Below are 19222 nucleotides of genomic sequence, written 5' to 3' on the forward strand. Positions count from 1 at the left end.
ATGATGTTCTAAACATGATTAAAATATTTCGGAAGACAATGTACACTTGTAAGTATTAGTCACCCACTATAATCAACCAGAGCAAGCCTTATAGCAATTCAATCACATAGTACATGTAGCAAATGGCATGTGATCATGGTATGATGCTCATGAGTGATCATGATGATGCTTATGTTGATGCAATGCTCATGGTTAACATGCAAGCTAACACTAGGAGTGTTACAGATAGCTTGCCCTGAGTGTCAACTGGGGTGGAGCAAGGCTTGGAGCCAGTCATCCCTGCTCGCTCCAGGATCTCGAGTGTACTGCCGCTGGTGTAGAAGAAGCCCAATGGGACGAGGCTCAACAGTGACTCCGAGAAAGTGATGGAGGATGCCTAGATCCTTCAGAGGGAACTCCAGCTAAGGAGCGCTGATGATGCGGCGCAATAGTGAAGGACTGGAAGCTGTGAGGACAATGTCATCAACATAGAGCAACAGGTACGCAGTCTCGGCTCCATGGTGGTAGATAAACAGGGAAGTATCTGACTTGGCCTCCACAAACCCCAGTGTCACCAAGAAAATAGCAATCTGAGAGTGCCATGCCCGAGGCGCCTGCTTGAGACCGTAGAGAGACTTGTTGAGCCGGCAGACCATGTCTGACGAGAGGAGTCAACAAATCCCGCTGGCTGACTGCAGTAGACCGTCTCAGTAAGATGCCCGTGCAGAACAGCATTCTTCACATCCAGCTGGTGCACCGGCCAAGAGCGAGCAAGGGCCAGAGAGAGCACTGCGCGGACGGTCGCCGGCTTCACCACAGGACTGAAGGTCTCATCGTAGTCAACCCCGGGGCGCTGAGTGAAACCCCGGAGAACCCAACTAGCCATGTACCGCTCAAGGTTGCCATCAGCCCGCCGCTTGTGAGTCCAGAACCACTTGCCGGTGACAATGTTGGCGCCAGATGGACGCGGCACCAGATCCCAAGTCTGGTTGGCGAGAAGCACCGCGTACTCCTCTTCTATCGCGCGGCGCCAGTGAGGGTTCAACAGGGCGACGCGGACAGAAGAGGGTACAGGAGAGACCTGCGAGTCGCCGGGCATCGCTGCAAGAGCCCGGGACTGCAGGGTACCAGCCGCGTGCCGCGTCACCATCGGGTGGACATGACGCGGGTCGCGGTGAAGAAGCGTCGGGTGGTACACCGGCGACACAACACGTGTAGTCGAGGCCTGCGGTGGCGGAGTAGGCGTGGCCGGTGGAGAGGAGACCACCGGTGGTGGCGGTGGCGACGGTGGAGGAGACACCACCGATGGCGACCGAGGCAGGGGCATCGCCGGCGAATGAGAGGCCACCCCCGGTGGCGGAGGAGGGATCTCCCGCGCCCGGCGCTGGTAGACGTGCACCGGCTGGGCGAAGCGCGCCGGGGGTGCAACGGGCACCGGTTGGGCGTAGGGTGCCGGAGGAACGAACACCGGCGTCCCCAGGGCCGCGATAGGCATAGTGGCAGGAACCACCCGGAGGGGCGTGGCCACCGGACCCGTGCAAGGCACCGAGTCGGGGGCCGCGCCGGTGGGCGGCGAGCCGGGACACGATGCCGGCGAAGACCTTGGTCGAGCAAGACCTACAGGAAACAGTAAAGGTGGCTGGGCCACCGGGTCAGCGGGACACGACGAGAAGAAGTCGAGGTCAGGGGCGGAAGTCGGAGTGGTGGTGGTGGAGAAAGGGAAGACAGACTCATCAAACACCACATGGCGAGAGATGAGGACCCGACGAGAGGTGAGATCATAGCACCGGTACCCCTTGTGGTTCGGGGAGTATCTGAGGAAGACACAGAGAGTCGAACGGGGTGCCAGCTTGTGGGGAGCAGTGGCTGTGGTGTTAGGGTAGCACGCACACCCGAAGATGCGAAGGTGGTCGTACTGAGGAGGGGTGCCGAACAGAGCATGGTGAGGCGTGGGAGCTGGGCAGGCAACGGAAGGAAGGCGGTTAAGGAGGTAGGTGGAGGTGTGGAGGCTCTCGGGCCAGAAGCGCGCAGGGAGCGACGCCTGAAGAAGGAGGGTGCACATGGTCTCGGTGGTGGTGCGAATCATGCGCTCAGCCTTGCCGTTCTGAGAGGAGGAGTACAGGCAAGACATGCGCAGCTGGACACCGTGAGAGAGAAAGAAGGCACGAGAGGCAGAGTTATCGAACTCTCGACCATTGTCGCACTGGACGGCCTTGATGGTGAGGCCGAACTGAGTGGACACCCAAGTGAAGAAGTGGAGGAGCGTGGGAAAAGCATCAGACTTGGCACGTAAAGGAAAGGTCCAAGAATAATGTGAAAAAACATCGACCACCATAAGATAGTATTTGTAACCAGAGTTGTTGAGGATAGGAGAAGTCCATAGGAGTAGTATGGGAGGAAGAAGAAGGAAAAGGAAGACGAACATGATGGCCCAGCTGGCACGCATGACACAAGTGCTCCTCGTGAGCTCGAGGGCACTGAATGTCGAAACTACGACTCAGCTGCGTCAAGGCATCACGACCAGGATGGCTGAGACAATGGTGCCAAATAGTGGAGGACGAGGTGGTGGTGAAAGCAGCTGACAAAGCAGGAGGCGAGGAAGAAGACGTAGTCGGAAAGCGAAGAGTGTAAAGTGGCCCCGTGTAGTTGCATCGAAGGAGGGGACGCCGAGAAGCCAAATCGTTCACAGTAACACCAGAAGAGTCAAACTCGATAGAGCCGGAGTTGTCAGCAGTAAACTTGCGAATAGAAAGAAGGTTGTGAACCATAGAAGGTGCAACAAGAATGTCGGGAAGACGAAATGGGCCATGAGTGCCGGCGGCTCCCACGGATGTGATAGGAAGACACGAGCCATTAGCGACCATGATGGATGAAGGATGGGAAAAAGAAGGAGGGCGAACGGAGGAGAGTATTCCTGGGTCGGGAGTAGTGTGGTAAGTAGCTCCCGAGTCGACAATCCAAGCAGGCCCGATAGGAGGAGGTGGAGCCATGGTGTTGAAAGAGGTGGCCAAGGTCATCGGGTGCTGTTGATGCAAAAGCTGGATCTGCAAACACAAAGGGCTAATACCCGATTTAAACGTTAAGGCGTGCCAGCCGATTTGACCTTACTATCGGCAAAGGTGATAACTCGAATACTTTGGTCCCGACAACAGCGATGCGCCCGGATGCCACGGCCAAGAGGTATTCACGCGGAACTTGAGAAAACGCCGAGCTTAAGTCGACGAACTCCTAAGAACTCGTAATGAAAAGGAAAATATGACGAAGTCGTCGAAAAAGTAGATGCTGGAATATGAGTTAAAACTGGTGTTTGATTGATTGATAGATGTCAAATACAAGGCCCTAGGGTCTATATTTATACCCTGCTCAAAGAGCTACAATCAGACATGACTAGAACTCGAATTCCAAATTAAACAGAATCCGTATACAAAACGATCTAAATAACTAAGGAAAACATAAAACTATCCTCCCGTGACAAACTGGGACACCACCACAAGCCAATCGGCAACCTTCAGGTTCCTCTTCCGAATCATCGGCAAACCCCATCGTAGCCATCGGCATGGGTTGACGCTGACCATCGGCACAAACACATTAGCACCCATAGACTTAGCCACATTCAACTGTCCCTTTATCGGTAACCACTCTCATCGGTAACTCTCCTGTAGACCAGTCACTGTTGCCCCATCTTGCCGATCTACACTCTACCGATCCTGGGTACGTGTCCAAAAATGGTGTCAACACATGCCCCCAATTTCGGAGTATGAAATCATTAATGCTCCAAAATTCTCTGCGTCAATGATGCCTTTCCGTAATTAATTCTCCCAATTTGGTAACCGACAGCTCGAATCTGAACAACCTTGGTCCGATCCCTCCGCAGATTCCTCGAATTCCTCAACCTCCCAAACAGACATCTCCACTTTAGTCGTCCATCGGCAATGTTACCGTTACAAAGAACTACCGGTGGACTGACTAGGACATCCCGCACAGTTAAGTATCTTATCCTTCCAAACGGACATCTCCACTTTATTCGTCCATCGGCAATATTACTGTTACAAGGCGCTGCCGATGAACCGACCAGGAAATCCCGCACAGTGAAATATCTCTAGATTATGACCGCTTCCTGTCAAATCACCTGCGCAATCCCTTGATTATCGTGCGAACAGTTACCATATCCACCTGAGTACTCTCGGATTTCACGGATACGGCGAAGAGATAAGTCAGATTTGCCCTTGCCCGTTTCGTCCTATAAATAGTTCCTTCTCGGGTACTCCATCTCCATCGCATCATTCTACAACCCCAACTCCACCTTTCTGGCGGCGGTGCTGTTCGAGAGCTCCAAGAACTCCAATGAAGCCCTTTCTTCACCAGCCTCAGAGTCTTCGACCATCTTTTCACGAAGAGATGGCCATCAACTTTGCTGTCCCCGAGGTTAGTTCATCACCCTACCTCTTGTACTTTTACCATGTCCTTGTTCATCCGCAATTTATTTTAATGAACATTCCCCTTTTTTCTTTTTGTTCTTCTTTTTTATCCCAAAAACCATTAGAATCTGTCCAATAAAATTGTTGTCCCTACCGATCAGCCACACCTCCAATGTCTCGGTCCACTAGGGAACCCAAATCCCACTGATCTAATCAACGCAGAAACAAATAGGATCCCCTTTAGAGCCGAGAATTTTTTTTTAGATCTGTGGAAAGACACCTTCCGTTCCTGGCCCAGTCATACCGTGGGATGGAAGGATTGGTTCCTGAGAGTCAGCCACTCGAATGAGGTTCACTGGGGTGAGCGAAAACTGGACCAATGCATCAGATTCTCCCTTGCCGATATGCATAGGAATGAGTCGTTGTTGATTGCTGCATCTTATTTTTGGTCGGACACACTTAATGCTTTTGTCTTGTGTCACGGCCCTGCTTCTCCCACTCTTGCCAATGTGCTTATGCTCACTGGCTTAGATGTATCCACTGCCGATAGTAGTCACCTATTTGACACCACGCCTAGTGCCAAAGTGGAAACCCGCGCTATCAGCGGCTGGTCTGGGTACATTCAGAAGTACCGCAGAACAGGGCCTGTCAACATAAACGAACAAACCACCTTCCTGAACATGTCGCTGGACAAATTTGTGTTCTGTGGTCGATCGGTAGGACCAACCTCTGTCTACCTATCGGCAGCAGAGAGATTAGCTAATGGTGGCCGATTTCCCCTCGGCCGATACCTACTTGGCTCGGTTTACCACCTCCTCCACCAAGTAGCCAGAAAACTCCTACTTCGTCAATCCATCGGCAACCTAGGGGGTCCCTGGTGGTTTATCAATATGTGGCTCAGTCTCCATATGCACAAGCGTCTTGAGTTCAACCTCTTCGCACAACGCTTCCCCAGGGATATAGCCGAAGATTATGAATTGGATGAAGAAGAATCGACAACTCGTCCTCCTCTGAACTTTGGCGAGGCTGTCATAGTTCTACCTGGTACCGGTGGCAACGCAGACCAGGTCAGCGGATTCTTCCAGACCCTGTATGAAGGCCTGACCAGAGAACAGCGAGCGTGGATGCCTTATGAAGATCCACACACCATGTTTCCTTTGGTTTTCCATCCATTCAATGACGCTCTCAACAAGGATCACGATGTGATGATGGCACTGATCACTCCTAGAGCTATACCAGTAAACTTCTTTGGTAGCGGGAAAGCCTCCAACCAAACCTATGAGTTTTATAATCCATCGGCACTAGCCCGCCAACTGGCTTTCGGTCAGTTGTCGATCGCACTCTGTTATGCCGATGTGATAAAACCTAGGGAAACCATCACTAGCCTTCTTGAGTGGACCCGAGTAGCTCAACTGCCACCGAGTGCCGATACAGATGCAGATTTATCAGAGTGGATCCCGGCCCTCTTCATCACTCAGGCGTACAAACAATGGTGGGAAAAATGGAAGGAACATTTGTTCTGCAAATCGGTCCTTACGTACCGTGGCATGATTGACCCCCAGTACAAAGTTCCCGATAGCACTGTAAGTATTTCCAAACCGATGTCTCAATTCTTTCACTCTTATTTCCATCGGTAACTCACTTTCTGTATTGTATTGCAGGTTGATAACGTTCCCCCATCGGTCAGCAGGAGTGGCAAGCCGATTGATCTTTTTCCATCAGGTTCGATCTCTTCAATCGGCAACAACGCTCCTACTTTGGCTGCTATCATGCATCGAGTGTGCGCCTGAAGAAAATCACCACCAAGCGTACAAAGACGTCTCCATCGGTAGCTGCCTCTACCTTAGCACAGGCCTTCAAGGTAACTGTTCAAACTCTTTCATTCATACCGATTCCATTCTTACATTTGTTACACTTGTACTCACGAATTTCTGTCATCGTATCAGCATACTAGCGCATCAGCAAGGACCAGAAGCACAAGTGCTGATGCCCCCCAGTCCAGTCAAGTGAAAAGGAAAGGCTCCAAGAGCACCAGATCACAAGCAAAGCGCCAGAGGACGGCAGCACCTTCTCCTCCCCCAGTATCTCCAATTCCAGTGGAATCTTCTCCTTCCTCTCCAGAAGTCCATACGCAACAAGCACCATCTCCTCCTCAGCTGCAAGAAGCACCACAAGTGGAAGAACTCCAACCAGAAGAGCCCTAGCCAGAAGTACCTCAGCCAGAAGACACATCGGCTGACGTGCATGAGCAAACTGCCGATCCAGCGGGTTCAATTATAGCATCGGTAGTTTCTTCCATCCAAACAAGTACTGCTCCCCCTCGAGGTAACACACTTTCTATGAAATCATTGCCGATGAACCTACTTTCTCTGTCTTACAATTATTTCTGTTATTCTTTCAGCTGACATAATCCCATCGGCAACTCCAGCCGATCAGCCCGTGGTTCCGTCAGCATCTTCTAGTCAGAGGCGAGAAATCGCCCTAAAACAAGCAAGTCACCCAATCTCCATCTGTATTATTCGTTAATACTTGACCATGGAATGACTCATCTCATTTCCTTTTCAGGAAGAGGACTCTCCCGACAGCTTGTTCTCCTTCTCCATCGACATTTCTGAAGACGAAGGTGAGGAGGCAAGTTCCTCTCGAGCAGTTGGAATCACATCGGCAGAAATTAGGGCAAAATTAGATACGGCCCAACTAGTTGATGACTCTGACCCAGCCAAGGCTTTGTTCAAGACCCTCAGAGGCCAAATTCCTGCCGATGCTGAAGAAACCCTCTTTCAAGCTGCACATCTGGAAAGCCGTCAGCTGCAATATCAACGGGCTACTCAGCGCCTTGCCGACAGAGCTGCTCAGGCTCAGCTTTCCAAGGAGATGATGAAAGTGAAACTCCTTGCCGATGAGAAGCACAAGAACATCGACATCTTAAAGTCCTCAGGAGATGCGCTGAAGCACAAGATTTCTGTTCTGTCGGCAAAAAGAGAGGCCCTACTGGCAGAACTCAAGCAAGTGGAAGAAGCCTTGTCCCAGGCTCAACAAGAGGAGAACCAGCAGCCTGAGGTGATCAAGCGTCTTGAGCAAGAGCGAAATGTCCAAGCCCGGACGGCGCTGCAGATGAAGAAGAAACTGAAGCTGGTGGAAGGCTCTGCCGATGAGGATATCAAAGAGATAGAAGCAGCCAACCAAAATTCGCTTGGGCGCTATATCGGTGATCCAGGTGCTGTTGAACATTCATCGGCGGCATACTTGCCCTTCCCTTTTGAACGCTCTTAGTATTTTGGTCTAGCCGATAGGACTGTTATCGGCACCCTTTTAAAACATTAAGTCCAACCCCAGATACATTTTGATCTAGCCGATAGGAATGTTATCGGCACCCTTTTAAAACATTAAGTCCAACCCTAGATACATTTTGATCTAGCCGATAGGAATGTTATCGGCACTTAAACCTTCATGCATCGACCCATATGCTTGGGTAATACTTCTTTAGATATTTTCCATTTAATGCTCTGGGAAATTCAACTCCTTCAAGAGTTTGTAGAATATAGGCGTTACCAGGAGCCGATCGACTTATCCGATAGGGACCCTCCCAATTGGGAGACCACTTTCCAAATCTTGAACTTTTAGTCCCGATCGGTAAGATTAGCTTCCATACTAAGTCTCCATCGGCAAACTCCTTAGCCTTTACCTTCTTATCATACCATCTAGCAACTCTCTTCTTATTCTCTTCTATACTCATCAAAGCCCTTAGCCGATGCCCTGCTAGATCATCCAACTCGTCTGTCATCAAAGTAGCATAATCATCGGCAGCCAACTGATCCTGAAAAGATAGTCGCCTAGACCCAGTCTTAATTTCCCAAGGTAACACTACATCATGCCCATATACCAACTGATAAGGTGAAACCTTGGTCGACCCATGACAAGCCATCCGGTATGACCACAAAGCTTCATTTAACAATGTGTGCCACCTCCTAGGATTTTCTTCAATCTTCCGCTTAATAAGCTTGATAATTCCTTTGTTAGATGCCTCGGCCTACCCATTAGCTTGAGCATAATAAGGAGAAGAGTTTAATACTTTAATTCCCATACCGATTGCAAATTCATCAAACTCCCCCGATGTGAACATAGTACCCTGATCGGTAGTAATCGTTTGAGGAATTCCAAATCAGTAAATAATATGCTCTTTCACAAAATCAATCATACTGGCTGATGTAACTTTCTTTAAAGGAATAGCTTCAACCCATTTGGTGAAATAATCGGTGGCAACCAAGATAAACTTGTGTCCTTTTCTAGATGGTGGATAAATCTGGCCGATCAAGTCAATAGCCCATCCTCGGAACGGCCAAGGCTTAATGATAGGATTCATGGCCGATGCGGGCGCCCTTTGAACATTGCCAAACTTCTGACATCCTTGACACCCCTTGAAATACTTAAAGCAATCCTCAAGTACAGTCGGCCAATAATACCCATTTCTTCTGATCATCCACTTCATCTTAAACGCCGACTAATGTGCTCCACATACCCCTTCATGGATTTCTCCCATCAGATTCTTAGCTTCATCATCACCTAAACACTTGAGAAGAATCCCATCAATAGTTCGATAATACAATTCATCTTCGAGGAGCACATACTTAGTGGCTTGAAACCGAACACGTCTCTCAACTTTCTTGGATGGATCCTTTAAATAATCAATTATTTCTTTTCTCCAATCATCGGCACCGATTGCCGATATTGCATTAATCATGGGCTGATATCCCGAGGCATGCTGAGCCAACCGATTGGCCTCTTCATTATGTAATCGAGGAACATGCTCTAACCAGAAGTCCTTGAATTCCTTTAACAGCTGCATACTCCTTTCATGATAAGTTATTAAGACCTCGCTTCGGCATTCATAACTTCCAGCCAACTGATTTATGACCAGCATAGAATCACTGAAGATTTCAACAACATCAGCATGAACTTCCCTTAGTAATTCCAACCCCTTTATTAAAGCTTGATTCTCAACCTGATTATTTGTTGACGTGGCAACAATCGGCAAGGAAAACTGATACTTTCTTCCCCGAGGGGAAATTAACACTATGCTAATTCCTGCCCCCCGGTCACACGTGGATCCATCAAAGAAGAGCGTCCAAGGCACAATTTTCAAGGTCTCCACCGTACCGCAATGTTGAGTTACAAAATCGGCCATAATCTGTCCCTTAACTGCTTTAGCCGATTCATAACGCAAATCGAATTCTGATAGTGCCAAAATCCACTTACCGATCCTGCCACTCATGATCGGCATAGATAGCATGTATCGGACCACATCATCTTTGCAAATAACAGTGCATTCGGCCGATAGCAAATAATGCCTTAACTTAATACAGGAGAAGTACAAGCATAAGCACAGCTTCTCAATAGCCGAATACCTGGTTTCAGCATCAATCAACCTCCTGCTTAAATAGTAAATCACTCGTTCCTTCCCTTCAAACTCTTGAATTAAAGCTAAACCGATGACCATCCCATCGGTAGACAAATACAATCTGAAGGGCTTTCCTTGCTGAGGTGGAATCAGAACTGGAGGATTTACCAAATAATTCTTGATTTCATCTAGGGCCAACTGTTGCTCTCTCCCCCAGACGAACTCTTGATCGGCTTTCAACTTAAGTAAAGGACTGAAAGCACGAATTTTACCAGATAAATTAGATATAAACCTCCTGATAAAATTTACCTTGCCGATCAAAGATTGGAGCTCAGTCTTGTTGGTAGGGGCAACTATCTTATTGATAGCATCAATGGATGTCCGACTAATTTCAATTCCCCTTTGATGCACCATGAAACCAAGAAATTGCCCTGCCGATACACCAAATGCACATTTATTGGGATTCATCTTCAAACCATGTTTCCTTGTGTATTCCAATACCTTTCGCAAATCGGCAAGATGCTTTGTGAAGTCTCCAGACTTAACCACCACATCATCAATATAAATTTCTACCAGTTTGCTGATGAACTCATGAAATATAAAATTCATAGCCCTCTGATAAGTAGCACCAGCATTTTTCAAGCCAAAGGTCATGACTATCCATTCAAACAACCCAACATGACCAGGACATCTAAATGCAGTCTTTCGAATATCTTCTTCAGCCATGAATATCTGATTGTACCCTGCATTGCCATCCATAAAACTGATGATCCGATGCCTAGCTGCAGCATCAACTAGCAGATCGGCAACTGGCATTGGGTAGCCATCCATCGGCGTAGCTTTATTGAGATTCCTGAAATCAATGCAAACTCGAAGCTTCCCATTTTTCTTGTAGACTGGAACGACATTGGAGATCCACTCGGCATACCGACACTGCCGAATAAATTTAACCTCGATAAGTTTAGTTATTTCGGCCTTAATATCAGGAAGAATATTAGGATTACATCGGCGAGCTAGCTGTTGATGTGGCCGAAACCCAGACTTGATTGGTAACCAATGTTCAACATTCGATCGGTCTAAACCAGGCATCTCAGTATAATCCCAAGCAAAGCAATCTTTATATTCCTTTAACAAATCAGTTAACTATTGCTTACACTCAGAACTTAACTTAGCACTAATAAAAGTAGGTCTAGGTTTATCACCACTACCTATATCCACTTCTACCAAATCATCGGCCGATGTGAACCTCGGGCCTAAATTTCCATCATCGGCGAATCTATCCATTAAAAACCTTCATCAGAACCGACTGCTTGGATCGGTGGAATTTCATAATCGGCAACTTTGAGAAAGTCCTTTTCCCAAACTTCTCCTGAAATACACCTAGTTCTTTCATAGGTGTCTGCCTCTACCGATGCAATGATATAAGAAAAATCTCCCGGGACAATCTCAATCTTGTCACCTACCCACTGGACCAATCACTGGTGCATTGTAGACGGGATGCAACAATTGGCATGAATCTAATCTCTTCCCAACAGCAAGTTATAAGCACCTTTTCCACTGATCACGAAGAAGGTTGTCGGCAAGGTTTTGTTGCCTATGGTCAACTCAATGCATATTGCCCCCTTAACCGGAGACACGTTGCCCTCAAAGTCTTTGAGCATCATATCGGTCTTGGTTAAATCCTGATCTCCTTTCCCAAGCTTCCGATACACTGCATATGACATGATATTGATAGCAGCCCCACCATCAATTAAAATCTCAGTCATCGGCTGACCATCCACTCTTCCTTTAACAAACAGAGCCTTAAGATATTGCCTTTCATCATCGGCAGGCTTCTCGAAGATGGCTGTCATCGGATCCAGAGCCAACTGAGCTATTTGGTCAGAAAACTCCAACTCATCATCACTAGACGGCGCAAGGAATTCCGTCGGCAACATAAATACCATGTTGACATCTGCCGATGGACCTTTTCCCTTAGGATCTGATTGTTGCTGATCCCTAGACTGGCCAGAGTTCTCACCCTTGTTCAACTCTTCTCGTCTTTCGTGCTGCAGCCTCCTTTTCTAGGTCCTCGTCAACCCCTTTAGACAACATGGAGGGAGTTGTTGCTGCCTTACCGATGGGCGACGATTTTCCCTTGACTCCATCCGATAAGTATTAGCATCCCTGCAGAATATGAACTCATCGGGAACCCGTGCATTAGCCATCCCCTCAAGCTCTTCCTGATTCCTGGGAAAATACTCAACTCGATCTCCAAGCCTGTCATGCACACTGAGCCTGCCCCCCAGCCAATCATGAACTGACGCTCTCCCCCTAATTGGCCCATCAAACCGGCGGTTATTGTTCTGATACTGCCGATTTGATCTGTCATACCGATCATAACCATTACATTCCGGGCAGTCCCTGACAGTAGGAAGCTTGATATTTTCCTCCCAACAATGAATGAAGAACGGGCAATTCCAGTGATCCCTGTGCCGATTCCACTCTTGTCAGCGTCTTTCTTCTTCCTGATGGTAGTTCTCTTGCTGGCGCCGATACCGATCCTCATGTTGGTGCCAAGTTTCCTAAGGCCTTCTGTGAGTTATCACAATACCAGATCGGGGAGGCCTTCCTGAGTTAGTTCCCTCCTGGATCAAGCCTTTTCCTTTTGCATCGGCAGTGGTGATCTGATGCTGAGGATCCACCGATGCAATTCTTTCGGCTGCTTCCGATGTTAAGACCTTGGCCTTTCCCTTAGCATCTAGCATGTTCGTTGGGAAAGGATGTTGATCAATCTTCATCGGCTTCTGAGTTTTGGAGCTGTCAAATTTGATCCTCCCAGACTCTATAGCCAATTGCAGCTGCTGTCTAAAACTTTGCACTCATTGGTGCTATGAGAAGTTGCATTGTGCCATTTGCAGTACTTCATCTTTTTTAATTCTTCAGCCGATGGAATCACATGATTGGGTGACAACTTAATCTGACCTTCCTGGAGTAGAAAGTCAAATATCCTATCGGCCTTGGTGATATCAAATGCAAACTTCTCTGGCTCCTTGTGCCCAAAAGGGCAAGACATCGACTTCTTATTCTTTACCCATTCTGCCAAGCCGATGACTGGTTCCTCATGAGAGTCCGAGCTTGCTGCTTCATCCACAAATGATACATTTTTGTTCCATGCTCTCTTGGGCTCAAAAGGCCTGATATCTTGATCAGAAATTCTCTGCACCAAATGACTTAAGCTTTCGAACTCTTGAGATGCATATTTGTCCCTGATATGTGGCAGCAAACCCTAGAAAGCCAAATCGGCTAGCTGCCGATCATCCAAAACCAAACTATAGCATTTGTTCTTGACCTCCCGTATTCTCTGCACAAAACTTTCAACCGATTCATCATTGCGTTGCTTCAATTTGACCAAATCGGTGATCTTCTTCTCATGGACGCCAGAAAAGAAGTATTTGTGGAATTGCTTCTCTAGATCGGCCCAACTAATCACTGAGTTAGGAGGTAACGATATGAACCAAGTGAAAGCCGACCCAGATAATGATGACGAGAACAAGCGAACCCTTAACTCGTCCCGGTTAGCAGCTTCCCCACACTGAATGATGAACCTGTTGACGTGCTCCATGGTTGATGTATCATCCTGCCCAGAAAACTTGGTAAAATCTAGCACCTTGTACCGATTTGGAAGCGGGATTAAATCATATGCGGGAGGATATGGTGTCCGATAAGAGTAAGTGTTAACTTTGGGTTTTATCCCAAACTGGTCCCTCATTACTTCAGCAATCTTATTGGCCCAATGAGCATCGGCATCTTGCCGATGAGGCGGTTGCGGATCTGGGATCTGATGATATGCTTCCACGTGTCTATGTGGCACGCGATCTGCATGGAACATTGGGTTGATCATCTGGCCACCAACCTGCTGACCACCGATCTGTTGACCACCGAACTGCTGACCACCAAGCTGCTGTCCGCCAATCTGCTGCCCAAAATTCATTGGCTGGTTGGGCAACCCTTGATTCTGGAACCCAGGATAGATTTGGCCTTGTTGAAACCCTGTAGCTTGATGATGTTGTTGGGGCATTTGTGGAAAGACATGCTGCTCAGGCCATCCACTATTAGCATTCATCGGCATAGGGCCTGCCGATGACTGGTAATTGGGCATCATCATTGAATTGACATACCCTGACTGATTCATAAACCTCTGTTGCGTCGGCACTGAATCTGTCGGTGCATTAGGCATCTGGAACGTTGGAGCTTGAGAATTCCCAGTGTAAGGCCTTGCAGTAGTAGTTGTAGTATACTAGGGACTCTGATTCATCGGCATATTCGGAGGTGCCGATGCCATAGGAGCCTTGCCTCTCCCATCAGCCGTCTGAGATACACTAGGTGTCTTCAATGTGAACTCTGGGGGCATACCAAAACCCCACCAGTTGGGAGGAGGGACAGGTCCTGACATTGCCGATGCCAACAGATCTGTAGTAAGCTTAATCTGCCCATCTGAGGTCGACGGATTGGTTGTCATCGGCGTAGATTGTGCATTAGTAACTCCTAACGTGCTTGCAGGAATGGTCGTTTCTGTGCCCGCAGCGGCTGTAGCAGCCGATGGAGCTGTGACCACCGGTGACCCTGGCTGATGATGAGACGGGCCCACATAATTTGGTGGCAATTGTCCTTCTTTGAAAGTTCTAGCCACGGCATTGAAAACCGTATTGGACAGCACACCAGCTTGGTTGATCAAAGCACGGTTAATAGCATTATCAACCATGTCTTGAAGTTTACCAGGATTGGCATCAAAAGTAACCTGGCTAGGCATCGGCAGCGCTTCCTTCTGGATCACCTCGCCGCTCCTGTTTATGCTGAAGGACCTCATTGCTGCTTGTAATCCTCCATGGCTTTTGCAATAGCTTGCTTCTGCTCATCTTTGAGATTGGCCTCCGTCACGGGGATGACGTTCTCCTGATCGAACTCTGTAGTCGACATGTCGATCTTGATCTTGAATCTGGTCCCACCGGGTGTGCCAAAAGATGTGTTGATGCAAAAGCTGGATCTGCAAACACAAAGGGCTAATACCCGATTTAAACGTTAAGGCGTGCCAGCCGATTTGACCCTACTATCGGCAAAGGTGATAACTCGAATACTTTGGTCCCGACAACAACGATGCGCCCGGATGCCACGGCCAAGAGGTATTCACGCGGAACTTGAGAATACGCCGAGCTTAAGTCGACGAACTCCTAAGAACTCGTAATGAAAAGGAAAATATGACGAAGTCATCGAAAAAGTAGATGCTGGAATATGAGTAAAAACTGGTGTTTGATTGATTGATATATGTCAATTACAAGGCCCTGGGGTCTATATTTATACCCTGCTCAAAGAGCTACAATCAGACATGACTAGAACTCGAATTCCAAATTAAGCAGAATCCGTATACAAAACGATCTAAATAACTAAGGAAAACATAAAACTATCCTCCCGTGACAAACTGGGACACCACCACAAGCCAATCGGCAACCTTTAGGTTCCTCTTCCGAATCATCGGCAAACCCCATCGTAGCCATCGGCATGGGTTGACGCTGACCATCGGCACAAACACATCAGCACCCATAGACTTAGCCACATTCAACTGTCCCTTTATCGGTAACCACTCTCATCGGTAACTCTCCTGCAGACCAGTCACTGTTGCCCCATCTTGCCGATCTACACTCTGTCGATCCTGGGTACGTGTCCAAAAACGTTGTCAACAGGTGCCAACCGACAGGCCCGAGCGAGACGCCGAGAGGAGGAGCCCCCGGTGATGCGGATAGGGACCCCGGAGGAGCACAAGCAAGCATGGCCACCGGTGGGCGAGGTGCACCGCCGGGAGCCTGGAAAATGACCCAAGACGCTGGGTCCCAACCGACGGGCCCAGGTGAGGTGCCGCCGAGAGGTGAAGCCTAAGCCCACAAAGGAGCACCAATGAGCATGGCCCAGGCCGCCAGGTGCCAACCGACGGGCCTGGGCGAGGTGGTGCCCATGGAGGTGCAGAAACCAGACGAGGTTCACCGCTAGGACCGCCACCACGTCGCCCGCCGCGGCGATGGCGGCCGCCACGGCCCCCCCCACCCCTGCTCGGCTCAGAGAGAGGACCAAGAGGAGACGGCGGCGGCGGCCGAGTAGCAGTAAAGGCAGCCAGGGCATCGGCCGCCGAGAGAGACCCTGGGACCGCCCACACCACAGCGGGCAGCGGCGACAGTCGCAGCAAGAGCGGAGTCTGGACTCTCTGTGGATGTCAGCGGCCAAGTAGACGGGGCGGGGAAGATCGAGATGTCCGCGCCGACTACAGGTATGTGCGGCAGGGGTGCCACAACCCCCGTCACAGTGGGCGTAGTGTCGGCGACCTCCGTAGCCAGGACCCCGTCAGTGACGTCTGCAGCACCCTCACCTATCGCCATGAGGAGGGAGGCGGGGCTGGGCGTCACGCCGGAGAAAAGGGTCCCGACAGGCGGCCAGGCGGAGCTGGCCTCGGGCAGACGCGCCCCTGCCAAGGCCAGGACGGAGCCCTCGACGGGCGGCCTGGCAGCAGAGCGGGCCTCGAGCGGACGCGCCCCTGCCCCAGCGGGTGGACGGGCGGCACCGGGCGGACACGCCCTCGCCCCAGTTGGCGGACGCACGATCGCACTGGGGGGACGCGCCCCTGCCCCAGCGGGCGGACGGGCGGCACCGGGCGGACACGCCCCTGCCCCAGCGGGCGGACGTGCGGTGTGCGCCCAGGAAGAGGAGGCAATGGAGGGGAAAGAGGGGGGAGGAGGAGGAGGAGGACATGGGCGGCGGCGCCGGCGCGTCGGCCAGCCGGCGGCGGGCAGCAGGCAGCGGCGGCTGGCTGTTGGGGGAGGAAGAAGCAACCTAGTCTGATACCATGATAGACAATAATTTTCACTAACTGGGCTAACCCTAGACAGGGTAGCCATATAGTTCCATACATGGGCCTCATGGGCCTAGATTACTCATACTCCAACACTGGTAACTCCACATGTCTGTTCTTGATGTCTGTCCAGGTTCATCCTCTCGATATTCTAGCTTCTATCTGGTTGCATATACAAATGGTATATCTCATCACAGCCTCGTGAGTACGAGAAAAAACATGACATCTTCTCTTCTTTGTCAAGTTGTTCAAGCCTTCCCAATCCAGTCTCCTACATACACAGGAGGTTGTATAACAGACCTCCAAAACCATTGTCCGCGTCACCTACACCTGCTCAAGTATACCGGATGATCAGGTTTTTAGGAGCCCACAACATGACTACACCTGCATCGTCTACTTCTCTGTGTTCCAGTATTGCTGCATCTACTTCCCAGCGCTCCAGTTGCATTGTTTCCTTCTAGTGACCATCTGCGTTGTCTACTTCGATGATGAACACCTCCCTAGATCAACTACCACTGGTGCCTCTAGCTCTAGTCCCTCCTCATGATACAATACTATACTCACTGAATTTGTTAAATTTAGTACTCTTAACATGATCAGTTGTCTTACATATGATGCCATGAATATTTCGCTACTGTTTTTTAGTTAAGTTAAAACTAAAAATACCTAAATTTCTATCATATTATATTCCACAGCAAAAAATTTGGATGTTGATATTTTATATAAGTTTTACATGTTACCAACAAAAAGTCAAAAATGTTATGACATATGAATTAACTAGTATAGTGCTCGTGCTAACGTCGCGATAACATTTATATCTATTCAATTTGCCACGCTTCAAAGTGGAAAGAAGTATCAAGAATATATGATATGGTAATGCGTAGGTAAAGGGAACACAGGAATAAGGGAACATCAACTTACATGATCTAGATGATATGACACGAAAAAAAACAATTGCTCTGACTAAGCTCCAAGCATATGGAACCAAAAGCATACCCTATTCGAGTTATTCTGCATCAAAGAGCGAAGTTTTCAGAACTATATACTGGATGGAAATACTTTTGAAATGAAATAATTGAATATATATATATAGAATTGCACAATTCAAAAAAAGTGTTAAGCATATATATCCACTTGAGGTCATATCACTGAGTACATGGATAGTACTATTACTAAAAAAATTTATGCCCATCTATATAATAGAAAAAATCTCAGACTAAGAAATCAATTTATGAATCTATAGGTTTATATCGGTAACACCATGGAGGATCTAACAAAGTGCTAACAGGATGAAGACAACAAGATTGACCTTCAACCAAGTCCTAAGGGGCTCTACAAACTCCGAAAACTCCATCTCATCAAGTACCTTGAGGGCATCATCAATGTTGATGTTCTGCCTCTTTGATTCCTTGCACATATCATTGGTTGATTATACTGACACGGGAAGTTTGTTCTCCAGCTGCATAAATTAGGAGCCTCTAGATTACAGTATGCAAGACATACACATACAGCAAAAATTTGTGTGTCCACCTCAGTTCCATCATTTGGAACACTGCATTTCCATGAACCATAGTTTTGGAAGAACTTCCCAGCGGGGCAAGGCACTTTGCCCACACAGTAGATAACTTCCCATTCACAACTCACCATTAATCAAATGGCTTGTCAATCTATTGGAAGATACTAATTAATTTGCACATAGATGTATCGATCCAATATTTGCAACATAAGTGAAAGGATCTAATTGGCCTAGAGGGGGGGTGAATAGGCGTATCTAAAACCTGAAACTCAAAACTCAAGTTACGGAAGTCAAATGCCTGTCGGTACCACCGACAGTTTGGGCCGGCACTACTGGTGTCACACAGCCAGTACTACCGACGCAAACTGCTGGTACTACCGACTCCCTAAGACAGCTACGAAATCAGAGTGTAAAGGGCTTAGATTTCAGATCTGAGTTTTACCCCCCTTTCCTAAGTGTAGGAGAGGATGTTGTCGGAGTCTCCTTAACTAGGTCCTTCTCCACAACGTAGATCGACCTTTGTTTACCTGTTGAAAAGTGAAGAGAGAGAGGAACACAAAGAACACAAACAAGGGTAGTCGAAGCTACCTCCACAGCGAGACAAGGTATTTTTCCCGAGGTTCGGCAATCTCCACTTAGGAGTTCCTACGTCCCCGTTGTTGAGGTGACCACGAAGGTCTGACCACTTAGGTCTCCTCCTCAAGCAACAACAAAGGTTAGCTTGATGTTTCCACTAAGAATCAAGGGGTAATACAAACACTTCAGGGTGCCCTCACAGATGAATCAACACGGGCAACCACAAAGAACGCCTAGCCGGCTAGGGTTCCAAGAACCCAAGAGTAACAAATACAAACCAAACCCGACAACACGAGGAACGGAGTGCTCAAGTTGCAGATCGAAGCTCCCAACTCTCTAATCTCACTTCTCTAGCTCGAATCTCTCAAGAAATGAAGTCTAGGAGCAAGAGGGAGAGAGAGTGGGTGAGACAAAGCTTGGAGACTGTTTTCTCAGATGTGGAGTAGCTAGAATAAGCA

General features: G+C 48.5%; 1 protein-coding gene across 1 annotated transcript; it reads right to left on the minus strand.

The window, feature by feature from the left end:
• Positions 402-15948, minus strand: LOC110437254. The gene is made up of 4 exons (XM_021465635.1): positions 15766-15948; positions 2403-3023; positions 673-2260; positions 402-445 (listed from the first exon to the last, which is right to left on the minus strand). Exons 1-4 carry the CDS (start codon positions 15946-15948, stop codon positions 402-404), a joined length of 2436 nt encoding a protein of 811 aa, XP_021321310.1.

The sequence above is a fragment of the Sorghum bicolor genome, chromosome 7 (assembly GCF_000003195.3).
Source record: "Sorghum bicolor cultivar BTx623 chromosome 7, Sorghum_bicolor_NCBIv3, whole genome shotgun sequence".
Taxonomy (NCBI): Eukaryota; Viridiplantae; Streptophyta; class Magnoliopsida; order Poales; family Poaceae; genus Sorghum; species Sorghum bicolor.